The 12467-nt window shown below is 38.1% G+C and overlaps 1 protein-coding gene across 1 annotated transcript in view; it reads left to right on the forward strand.

Moving 5' to 3' along the window:
• TGFBRAP1 (transforming growth factor beta receptor associated protein 1) overlaps positions 1 to 12261 on the forward strand; it is a 35979-nt gene extending 23718 nt beyond the window's left edge. The window contains exons 6-11 of the mRNA XM_009638932.2: positions 273 to 330; positions 1681 to 1824; positions 2883 to 3029; positions 4627 to 4786; positions 6224 to 6657; positions 7542 to 12261. Of these exons, the coding sequence (XP_009637227.1) occupies positions 273 to 330; positions 1681 to 1824; positions 2883 to 3029; positions 4627 to 4786; positions 6224 to 6657; positions 7542 to 7730 (1132 nt within the window). The 3' untranslated portion in view covers positions 7731 to 12261. The remainder of the gene's footprint in view (positions 1 to 272; positions 331 to 1680; positions 1825 to 2882; positions 3030 to 4626; positions 4787 to 6223; positions 6658 to 7541) is intronic.
• Positions 12262 to 12467: the final 206 nt, after the last annotated feature.

Consider the following 12467-nt stretch of genomic DNA (forward strand, 5'->3'; position numbering starts at 1 on the left):
TGAGAATCATCTCTAATTTGACACGTACTCTGTTTAAGTTGGAACTAGTAGCTAGAGCTGCCTTAGAGACAGGAGGGACAGACACATTTCTAGGACAGAACTTTTCTCCTTTGATTCTTGAAAAAAAGCCTGCAGACGCTTGTTCAACTGTAGACATGGCCACGTACATGTTACTGTAAGCAATTATTTGTTATATTCTGTGTTAATCAAACCATAATGAAATTGGTAGGAAAGTTCTAGTGATTTTAATATTATTTTCTCTTTCTATACAGGTATTTTGCCCTTGGTCTCCTGTATCACTACAATGGTCAGGATGCTGCAGCACTTCAGGTTAGAATAAAGCTTTTAGTGTCATCTGTAAAACATTCCAAAATACTGGTTTACCTCTGAGATAAAAATCTGAGGTGCTAATTCATCTGTTTGAAAAGTAGTGATGTGTATACATGGGAAACTTAGATGATACTTCCTTGCATAAATTAATACTCTAGATGTGAAAAAGCAGAAGAGCTTACTGAAGATGACAGCTATTTAGATGCTTGTATGCTATTTTTTAAGCAAAACTGTGCATAGCAGAACATACGTTTGTACTTCTAAAAGATGGACAGAAGCACTAAAATAACCAAGACATTACTTAAAAAGGTGTTTGAGGGACTTCAGGAACATATCCTGTGCTGATTAGTCTGTATGCACACAGCAAAGCAGTTATTGTGATCTAATGGCAGACACTGAGAGCAACCGAGAGTTTATTTCCTTATCTGATGATGGACAGTGAACATATTCTGCAAGATCTGTGGGTTTCAGCTGGGTTAGTAATCACTTTGGGGACCCTCCTTCTGATGTCACTAACACTAGCAGTGGTCCGTAGACTGCAGACTAAATAATTTTGTTATTCCTGTCTGCAAAACTTCATCTAGAAAATTTAATATGTTATTGATCAATAAATAGCATGTATGTCTCCTACCATATCCAATACCGTAAGTAGTTTGTGTTACTGTGTGGTTTTTTGAATAGGTTAATCACAGTAACACTGTCAAATGCACTCTAGTTATGTAAATAGTACTTTCCTGAGCAGAAAACCAGTAAGGACAACAAAAACAGTACATACCTTTTGTCATATGCAAGATATTTTTCTTTATGTTTCATCAGGAACAAGGCTTATTGCTAAACTGGTTAGCTAGATGTGGCACCTTTTAATTCCAGTTTTAATGTATATGAAAATAATCTCACACAGTACTTAAAGTTCTTCAGTCAAAATGAAAGAAGAGCAAAAAAACCTGTGTTTTCTTCCAAATTGTTTGTATCATTTGCTTTTAATCTTGCCCACACAGAATATGTGAAAAGTATACAATGCATTGGGGAAATGGACTTTTTATCAAAAGGTTTCTTTGGGATTAGTATACCTCCTTCTGAAGTATTTGGCCAATCACCCTCAGAATGAGAACCCACATGATATGGGGTCTGAATTAGTTGAATATGGCAGGTGCAAGAAAAGCCTGTGATGGAGAGGAGGTATAAACTTAGTGATCAGTGAGGTCCCTTGCAATTGGTGTTCCTAGGAGCTCTCTCTAATTCTGCAAGTACCAATAGGTAATACTATGTGTTGTAATAGCTCACATAAATTTTGGGTTGGAAGAGCCTGTACATGTTTTAAGCACTTTAATCTGTGTGGTTTTGTTGCAGTTATGGGTGAAAATAGTTGATGGAGACATTCAAGATTCTACACGTTCAGATCTCTATGAATATATAGTAGACTTCCTTACATTCTGCTCAGACCACGATCTGGTGTGGAAATACTCCGAATGGGTTTTACAAAAAGATGAAGAGGTTTGTGCTTGTACTTTTCACAGGACATCATAAATATAAAGTATTTCCCTGCAGTGGTGTTTGGGTGTTCATTAACGTTGTTCCGTCTTGATAGCTAATTGGACCGTTTTTGCAGAATGTTTAATGCCAGTTAAGTAGCGATCAACAGAAGAAAACTTCCAGGTTTCTCAATTCTTCTAAGTCCTTCTGTTAACAAGTCCTAGTGATAATTGCCTCTTTTTCTTCTGAAAACAAAGTTTTACTCATTCTGTACAGTGAAAGATACAGTGTGTTTTCTGGGTTTTTTCATATTAAGCAAGATAATTTTCCATTTTTAAAAAGAATTAAGAAATCACCTAACAGCTTAACTGTTGCTGCTGTTTCTTTTTTTAAAAGGATTCCAGGGACAGGTGATAATCTGTGTGCACTACAATGTGGAATAAGTAGCCTTCATTCAAGACAAAACCTCATTGCTACAAAGATTAACTTAGTTCACCAAAATTCAAAAAATAATTTTGTGACATCCATTAGTGTGGTGTGCTGTTGAATGGGATGTTTGATGTCAGTCAGTGCTGTTGGAACGTTTCACTGCCTAATTTGTATTAATTTAAAGCTCAGTTATTACATGCAACGACAGATTTCTAAACTTGTTTTGGTCATTATAGAAGTCTCTTGCTCTGTGTATATCATCAGATTTGATAAGGCTGTAAACATTCTGGTGCCTGACTTACACTTCCTTGCTGCAAAGGCTGAAGTCTCTTGTTCTGCTGTTATGCAGATCTGTTCAATACTTTTTGTGGCTGGTGGAGGTTGTGCCCAACACAAAAGGCAATATAGGCTGGACAGTGTATAGGCTGAACGGTGTATAGGCTATGAATTGAGGTAATGGAGATAGGAGCGAGTGAGATCACGTAAGAACTGACTAGTGTAATCTTGGTGGTGTTGAGCATGGTTTTATACTGTTTAGCTTCCTGAATAATGTGCTAACTAATCTGATAGTGCTGTTAAATAAGTATTTAAAATAAAGAGGTAATAAAATGGTTGCCACTGAGTTCCTAAATGCAATTAATTCTTTCTAGGTTGGCGTACAGATTTTCACTAAAAGGCCTTTGGAAGAACAGGAGAAAAACAGCATTAATCCAGATGATATCATCAGTTGCCTTAACAAATATCCTAAAGCACGTGTTAAATATCTAGAACATCTAGTATTGGAAAGAAAAATAGAGGTGAGTACTACAAGAATACTAAAAATAGGCACAGGATTCAGAATGCAGACTGGGATGAACAACTCTGAAAAAAAGCCAAAGTCTAGAAGAAATAGCATAATTTGAAGGCTTTCATGTGTACTCAGTAGGGAAGGAGTGTTTTTAAGATCAAAGTAGGAGATGAGCGGATATTTGCTTTTTTTTTTTCTTAACTTTTCAACTCTCATGATGGCAAGACAGTTGCTTACCTCCAGTCAAGAGGTTTGGGTTTTGGTGTTGGGTTTTTTTTTTTTTTTTTACATCTGAGTATTGCATACTTTTCTATTTCACCGATGAGATTCAAACCTCCGTCTGGTAAGATCGTAGAAAAATGTTTGAACGACCGCTAATCCTATTGCACGGCAGCAATATATTAAAATTGCTAATTAAGTGTTTTACAAGTAGGTATGTTTTATTCTGTCCTTCTGGAGAAATTTGAACAATTAATGATAGAATTAAACCATGCACCTCTTACTGCAGAATTCCAAACCACTCTAGATGTTGAATGTCCAAAAGTTGTGTTGACAAGTCATAAGTAACAGTGTACTCTACCTTTGGGCTTTTAAGCACAATCAGAAGCATTCAAGCATTATGGTGCTCAGGTATGAGACATTTTAAGCACAGGAGAAGTTACTTGAATCTGCAAATAAAGCAAGTAAATTAACATTGAAAGAACTCAGCGGGGCTGATGACCAGTTCACTAATTTACATTCTTCAAATAAATATGCTAGATCAATGGTTTGCCTCTTGCTATTGCAAATATGTCAAGGTGTGTGACGCCATGACGGATAAACGTACTAGTTTCTGATGTCATGAATACTTTCAAACAAACTTTTTGAATGCCTTGTAAAATATTTGTAACAAAAATAATTTATAATTAAATCTACCTGCTAATAAAGGCTGGCTTATAAATTGATTTGGTCTTTAGAAAGTACTAGATTAATGTGAATGCTTTAGTGAGAATGTATCAAACAGTCAAATCATCAACTTGTTTTGATGAATATTGGGCAGTGGATAACATAAAGAGCACTGTGCCTTCAGAGTGCTTGTCTACCTCTAGTGGTGTTCTCAAACTTTACAGAAATAGAAAAGGTGAAAGAACATACCTGAGTGAGAGGAAAAAAAATAACTGGATCAAAATTACTCATTTTACAAGGGAAACGAGGACAAGATACAGTGAACATCATACTTGTGCTCAAAGGAGAGCGATCTGCTTTACTGCATTGACTTCTGTTAGGTGAACTTTTGGAAGGAAATAATTTTTGCGCAAGAAAAGCTATTTGTAGAGCTTGTTTATTTAAGGTGAAGAGAGGTTTAGGAATAAGATGTTTCATACCTATATTTTAGAAATACCTGTATTAATGAACTAGAGAATCCCATACTATAGGTATAGTGTATTTTGTGAAGCTGGTCTGAATAAGTTGTCTATCTGCATGAAAAAAAGACTTTCTGATTAATTTGAATTAAATAAATTAATTAACACATTCCTATGTAATTATGTAAATATTCATCGCTGTTATTGGTGGGGAGAAAGGGTTGTCTTTGTAAGCTGAGCTAAGATTGTTCTTTTCATCTGTAGAAAGAGAAGTACCATACTCATCTAGCTGTCTTGTACTTGGAGGCAATACTTCAGCTAAAATCTGTGACCACCGATAATTGTACAGAAAGAACTGAGCTACTGTTCAAACTACGCAGTCTTCTTCAGAAATCTGATCTTTATAGAATTCACTTTATTTTGGGTAAGATGCATGTTATCTGTTACAAATGCTATATGTCAGTTCCAGCAGGAAACAAAATTAAATCCTCATAAGGATAGAAAACTAAAAGAGCTGAGGTTTCTAGGTGTATTGGGTTGATAGGATTACCATCTGTATTTCTAACAGACATGAGTTAATTCAGAAAGCCTATCTGTTAGCATCGTCTTTCATCTCCCGTAGCTTGTGAGGTAGAATGGTATGTTTGCCACTGCACCAAAGAGAGAAAACCATAACTAGCTAGAAAAAAATACCTTCATACAATTATCTTCTTAATTTATAGTCAATTTCTTGTAAATGGTGAGCATGTAAGGTGTGACAGTCTTTTGCAAATGGAAAACTTACAAATTTATTTGTTAATCAGTCGGTTTCTCAGTGAATTGAAGCGAAGCTTTGAGCAATCTGATTACCGAGGACTTGTTTGTTGTCCATAACCCACTCTCACCCCAAAAGCTGGGGTTTATGCTAAACAAAAATATGAGCATCTTTTTGAGTGAGAAGTGCAAAATACACCTTACTGTTGGCATAAGGCAAGCAACAGTTGAGCTAAATTACTGTCCCCTTGCCTTTCCAGTCAGCAAAACTTTATATGACAGGTAATGTACAAGTATAACACAGTCCTTGAAACTCTTGCTCTTTTTAATCTTCTAATTTTTAACCAAATTCTTAAGTGTAAGAGTTACAAGATGGATTATTCTCTTGAAATCCATGTACACCAAAACATAGGATTTTCTTACATGGTGGTTCTTACCTTACGTGAAGGTGAGATCGGTTGCATGCTAGTGTGTTCCTCCTTGATAACCAAAATATTTTGGGGAGAAAAACATTGTATTTCCATACCTTTTACAGAGGCCTATGCCAAATCTGTATCACCTTTACAATAAGTAGAGGAATTTCTACTTTATCTTGAAATGCCAGATGAACTTGCCATTCTCCCTGCCTGTTGCTGACACTTTAAACTGTTAGACTGGATTAAGGGTTACCTTCTTAAAGGGAAGTACTATTTGATCTTTATTGTCTTTTATGGACTTCAAACTATTCTGTAATTTTCTATAATATTGGGAGAAGCAGAGGTTAACAACATCATGGCATCATCTTAGAGTTTATCACACATGGTAGCGGTGTGCTCAGAAATGCGCAAGACTGATGGGCTAGAAGTTAAAAGATGTCAGTGACCCTGGTTTTATCACCTGTTATTTAGTAATTTCTTTTTCCTGTATTTTGTGATGCTCTTTTATTAGAGATGTGTTTCCATATGTCTAGACATTCTTGTACTTACAAACACCTGTCCTCTTAATAGCTGCCAGCACCCCTGCAAAAATAGCAGGAGTTGAATTCTGTGGGCTTGTTTGCATTGACGCTGGGAGAGGGAGTAGTTGTCTTCTCCACTGAGCAAATATTGCCTTGTTTCTCATTTAACAGACAAAATCCAGGGCACGGACCTTCATATGGAAAGTGCAATTTTATATGGAAAATTGGAAGAGCATGAGAAGGCTTTGCATATCCTTGTCAACGAGTTAAAGGATTTCCATGCTGCTGAAGAATACTGTATGTGGAACTCTAAGAACAGAGAGATGCAGTACAGGCGGAGGCTTTTCCATATGCTGCTGTCAGTGTATCTAAATCCAGGCACTTTGGATTGTGCGCTCGTCACGGCTGCTGTGGATCTCTTGAATAACCACGCTGCTGAATTTGATGCGGCCCTAGTTTTGCAGCTGGTGCCTGACAGCTGGTCAGTGCAGCTCCTCTCCCCATTCCTGGCTGGAGCAGTGAGACAAAGCATTCATACAAAGAGAATGACTCAGACAGCACTCGGGTTAGCACAAGCTGAAAACTTAATCTACAAATACGAGAAGGTAGGTTGGGTTTGGATTTGTTTGTTTCTGGGTTGGTTTTTTTTTTTAAATAAAGGCACCTTGAAGCTTTACAACTAAGTCCTTTGATACATAATAATCGGAAGAAGTTTAAAGAATTAGGACAAAGTTGTCTTCATGTCCTTGGCAGTTTTCCTTGCTGCATTTATTAGTTTTTCTTGCCATGACTACTAGATTCAAACTTAATTTTATGCTTTCTCTGTAAAACAAAAGGGAAGGTGGGGTCCTTTGAATAGGCACAACTGTTGAATTTCTGGGCTGAATTAAAGTGAATCTGGGATTTATAGAGTAACAAAATTCTTGCAGAAACTTTAACGAATGTGAGTTAGCGTTTTTTTTCACTAGGATTGTGACCTGTCAGAATTTGCAAAAAAGTTTGCCCAGCACTTAGTAGTAAGTGAAGCTTCTTAGTAGCTTTTGTTAGTGGTAAATTCTCTTGTGAAGCTTTCTTCTGTTTGTAGCTAGAGCTGTGTTGCTTAAAGCTGCCAGCAGATTCTTAAATCTGTTTAGTTCTAACAACGGTATATCCAGCAGAATCTGTCTGGAATAAAAATGCATCAGTGTTCAGTTGTTTAGGAAGCTGCATTGGGTTTTCAGTTGCATAATAAACAAACAGCGAAGAAAAAAAAAGCTGGGGGTGGGGGGGAAGTACTTAAGAGGAAGCATGAAAATGAATGAGTGTGAATGTGGAAGTGGAATTCAAGTTTGTGGAAATTGAATTTGAGTTAAATAGTTCAAGCTGTCTTTACCTACTGCCTCTATCATTGACCGGGTTTGTCCCTTTTGTACCGTTGAAATTACATAACTCATAATACCCCTTCCTTTCTAGCTACATTCATGTTTGGATTTTTCCCCCCTCTCTTTAGGTTAAACAAAAAGGAATCCCAATTCTTCTTTCGGACAAAAAGGTCTGTCAGGTGTGCCAAAATCCTTTCTGCGAGCCTGTATTTGTAAGATACCCAAATGGGGGTATGGTCCACACACACTGTGCTGCAAACAGACATCTGAATTCAAACATGACTCATCACTCTTCTGGCTCCAGCAATCAGACTTGAAATATGTTCCGGTCCCACAGGTTGCCATGACTTGTATCCTGTTGGAAGTGGGCTGGAAAAAAGAACGACGTGCAGCTACTTTAGGTATAAATCAAGATGAACAGCTACTCTTTGGGTTAATGGGAAGACTTCCAGTAAATATGAAATATCACCACTTACCTTTTGGATTTCTAATGAATGTAGACAGAAAAGGAAATTCACTACCAGAAATGGAAACGTGCAAATAGAGGCTCTTCTGTATATAGTAATAAACAGTTAAAGAAATCGAGCCTTTCTTCACAGTAAGGATGAATGTTATGGAGACAAGGCAAACAGTTATTTTAAGAAATGTCACTTTGCACTGGATGTTGGTGTTGATAAATTTGTAGAGGTGGAGATGGCATCTACGGGAGTTGGAATTCTTGGAACATTATGTGACGAGACTGGCATCATGCAGCTTACTATCAAGACAAAAATGTGCATCGGTTGTAATGTTTGCTGCAGCATGTCCTTTTTTGATCTGGATTCTCTTCCCCAGGATCACATTATGAACTTGATTTTTGCTCTACAAATTGTTGGCTTTTGATGCACTTTTTAGTACTTCTCCCCCCCCCAAGAATTTAAATGTAAGCACTGGTCTGTTAGGTTTCTACTCCTACAGTTACTGTAATAAACTGAGTGGAAACTGTTTGCCTCAGTCACACAGCTGTGCTTGGAATTAAAAAAGCAAAGTCAGATTGTCTAGTCAGACTGTGTTCACTTTCATATGGGGGAAGAGACCTTAACTTTAATATTGATTTATTTATTAATATGCAAATATACTGTACATACAATTGAATAAATTGACCTTATATCATTCTAGAGTTTCTTTGGAGGGTGAAGATGAGGCTGATACATAAGTGTACAGGCTATGTGCTAGATGTTTGCTGTAACATAACTTAGGCAGATTGGAACTCCAGGAGAATAGGTTTTAGTACTCATGGATGACTTTGTGCAATCAAAAGTCACAGAAGGAAGGTATAATTGGGAAGAAATCTACAAAGGTGCACTACAGGAGTACTGGTTTTGTTATATTCTGCAAAACATTCTGTAAACAAAGGTTTTTCAAATAACAAAAACCCTTTACTTAGCTGCCCTGGTAAGTATTCACATTGCTATTTAACCATTTTTAAAGCAATCTATTTAAAAGAAGCAGCTTCCCCCAAGAGGTGTTCAAAAATAATGACTTTAAATAAAAGTTAAGTATTTCAAAGTCAAAGCATTTATTTCAATTCTGTTAAAGCTCTAATAAATACCAAGCTTACTGGCCAGCGTGCAATGGAGTTGGTGGTGTGGCTGCTCACTGTTTCAGTGTTCGCGATCAGAGTGGAGACTTTCAGCAAAATGGGATATCTGCACCGTGTCTTCCAGACGTGGTCTCGGCAGAGCTGTTCTGTTAGGGGAAGGCTGGCTTATGAAACAGCCTTGTAAGCGCAGTGCTGCCTCCAGGAAGGGGCAGCCAGGCTACATCCAGGGGAAGAAAAATATCCATGTCTTTGTCTTTGAAGTAAACGACCTTTGGATCGTTCTCTTTCCTGAGTTTGAAAAATTGGAAAAGTAGAGCTGTGTTGGGTTTTAAAAAAAAAAAAAATAATAAAATCCAAGTAAGGTATTCCGTAGCACTTTCTGCTAAGAGACGTAAGCCACGTTTAGTGAAAGGCACCTTCAAGAAAGACAAATGTGGGCGTTTCTGACTTAATTCTGGCATGAATGATTCTCCTGTGTGGCACTGGTATGAGCAGATTCTTTTGTATTCATGGTTTTCAAACGCTGTGTATACAACTGGCAATGATGACACAGACAAATTTGTAGTCCCCTGTCCTCCTTGCCAATAGAGAGGGAGTGAGTTTACAAAGCTCTGATAAGCCTTTTGTGTACGGTAGCACATGATTCGTAAGAAATTCTTTTGCTGCAAGCATCCTCAGTGTGCTTTGTTCCTATATAATAAGGAGGTACTAAAACAAGTACCACTCTCCACGATTAAGGCTAATTCTAGCCACTAGGTACTGATGAACTTAGTCTTGTCGACTTGTGTCGCAATGCAGTAGAGATTGTATCATTCCAGACCACGGGGAAGTTCTTAGTTGTTACTGCATGAAAAGGTATGGCTGTAAAAGATTAAACAATTCTTTATTAATATGTGGTATTTTTTCAGATTTGTACTTTGGCTAAAATGCAGCAGTAACAATAATTGTGCATACAGGACAAATACAGAAATTGGAATAATGCAAGGTAGCATATTTACAATCATAGATGACCAAAAGGCTGATTAATATTTAAGTTGGGGGATCTAATTTTTAGCCTCCAAAAATGTGGGCTGGAAAAATACTGACATTTGATTCATGCATTGTTACCTGTTTCTTTGCTAAATTTTATACTAGAACTCCTTTGGATGAATTAATATGGAAGTCCCATGGTAACAAAAAAAAAAAAAAGCAAAAAAAAAAAAAAAAAACCAAACCAGTGTGAGGCTGAGGTAGAGCCAGGAGCTCAGCAGGGAGGTGGCAGGTGGAGGATGCTCTTCCAGTGTGCCTGCAGCGTGTGAGCAATTGGGATAATGCTCCGATAATGCCAGCGGCAAGTGACAGCCTACGTCACAGTGCTGCGTGGTTTCCTATACTTTATCACTGGGAGATTTATGAAAGGTCTGCACTCAAATTCCCTTAGGTTAGGACAACTACACCACCCCTTGGGTAAGAGAACTAAACACTGGAGAGCCTGAGTTCATCCCTCCTTTTACTTCGGCACTGTTGGTTTGCTCATCCTTGGTTTGTGTGCCTGGAGTCCTGGGACAGCATCGCTGCTGGGGTAAATTCTCTTCTGGTGTGGTTGCAGCAGCAAGGAGGGAAGGAGGGGTAATGTGGTTATTAATTGCTGACTGGGTACATGAAGCAGGAGAGGCAGGAAAGAGGAAAGTTTCTTTTACCATCCTTCTAGTTTGGAAATTAAATGGGTTCTGGGAGTTTAAGCTTGATGCAATCTTTTTCTCCCCAGTTAGGGAATCTTAGCGTCCTAGACCTGCCCTTGGAGAGAGGAGATTCTGTCAGAATATTTTTTCTTAATTCAGCTCTTGCTAAATTATTTGTGTTTGTAATTTCTCTCTCACACTTTTTTTTTTCCAATGAGTCTCCTCCAACTTTGTATGTGTGAAAACCAAAACAGTAGTGCATTTTTTTTTTTTTAAATGTAACCATGTATCTACGATTCAGGACATAATAAATGAGATTAGTCTCTCACTGAAATGTTTTTGCAGATACTGAGGCACATTTGTTTAACACGTAGCTTCTAATTACAGAAATACTGCAGCTCTGGCTTTTATTTTTTTTAGCCGTCCTCCGCTACAGTCACTGATATGTACAAAAAGCACAAACCCCCTTTTCTACTCTTCCATATCTCTACTTTTCCTCACGTAAAAATTACCTATGATGTGTATATGTCATCATAGGCAGTTTTTCCCCCCTCGAAGTCAAAAAGAGAGGAAAAATACTAATAAGAAAAAATTGCCCAGAATCTGGCACTCTGCCTGAACTAAGATTAGTGGCTGTACGTTTCCGAGAGAGAATTCAGTTAGGTCTTCATTTCTATGCTTTAAAGGGATAAGTTATCACGTCGGTAACATTACAGGAATACTGATCTCAAAGTCTGGAGAAAATAAGGAATTGGTTTTTGTTGCACAGAGCGCACCACAGGTCCCTACGAACGGACTTCTTCAGGCAGCCCCTTCTGTAGGGGCTCAGGTGTGCACAGGAGTCTGGGTGACGGTGAGAACTCCTCTCTTTGCCCACCCTGCTCCCAATCTCCAAAAACTTTCCAGCCTTCATTACCTGCTTGATGTCACTCTTCTAGCACGCTTAATTGACATGGGTGTCAATCTTGGGTTCTGGGTGTTCTGGTGGAGTTCTGGTGGAGTGCATCTGTCTGTGTTTGGTAAAATGTCACATCAGCCACGTGAAACTCTTAACAACACCAACTGTGGGAAAGTGTGGGGGAGAGTTGGAGTATGCCTATGTTTTCTGAGACCTTTATCACATGTTTGACCACACAGGCATTATCCTGACTCTGCTGAACAAAAAAAAAATAAACTGTCTGTTCTCCTATCCTGAATGACATTAAAAATACTTTATTTTATGCAGTTATATCAAGAAGTAACCTTTATTACTCCTCCCCATTTGCTGCAGTCTCTATTCAGCGCAGCTCTTGAGTGTTTTATTAACACCCCGCTGTTTGCAATAGGCAGCAACTACCACATTCTCATTGTGAGCTCTCCCCCTATTGCCTATATTTACTAATTAATTTTTCTCTTGCTGTACAACACTTTGGGGCTTATGCCTTGTGAACACTGATAATTAAACGTGCTGCTGCTTTTAAAGGGAAAAGGAGCTAATGACATTCTGTAGTGTCTGATTGATTACAATCCTGAAGTCCCCCTGCAGTAAACTTCTTCAGATGGAAATCTGTGCTCTTCGCACTCTCTGACTTAATGGTTATGTTGGTGAACGTACATAGCGGTATGTGGAATGTACAAATGTATATATATGTGATTTTTAATAAAAAAAAAACCTTTTAATTATGTTTCTGTCATTCATTCATGGATATGTAAACCCTGGGATGTGAATCGCCACGTGAAGTAGGAAGATTCTTCAGTGGTAAACAGAGGATTCATCTGGGTGACCGCCAGAGGTGGCCAGGTGAAAAGGCTGAACTGAGCAAGTGCAGGGT

Source organism: Egretta garzetta, unplaced genomic scaffold (genome assembly GCF_000687185.1).
Source record: "Egretta garzetta isolate BGI_Z169 unplaced genomic scaffold, ASM68718v1 scaffold5, whole genome shotgun sequence".
Classification (NCBI taxonomy): Eukaryota; Metazoa; Chordata; class Aves; order Pelecaniformes; family Ardeidae; genus Egretta; species Egretta garzetta.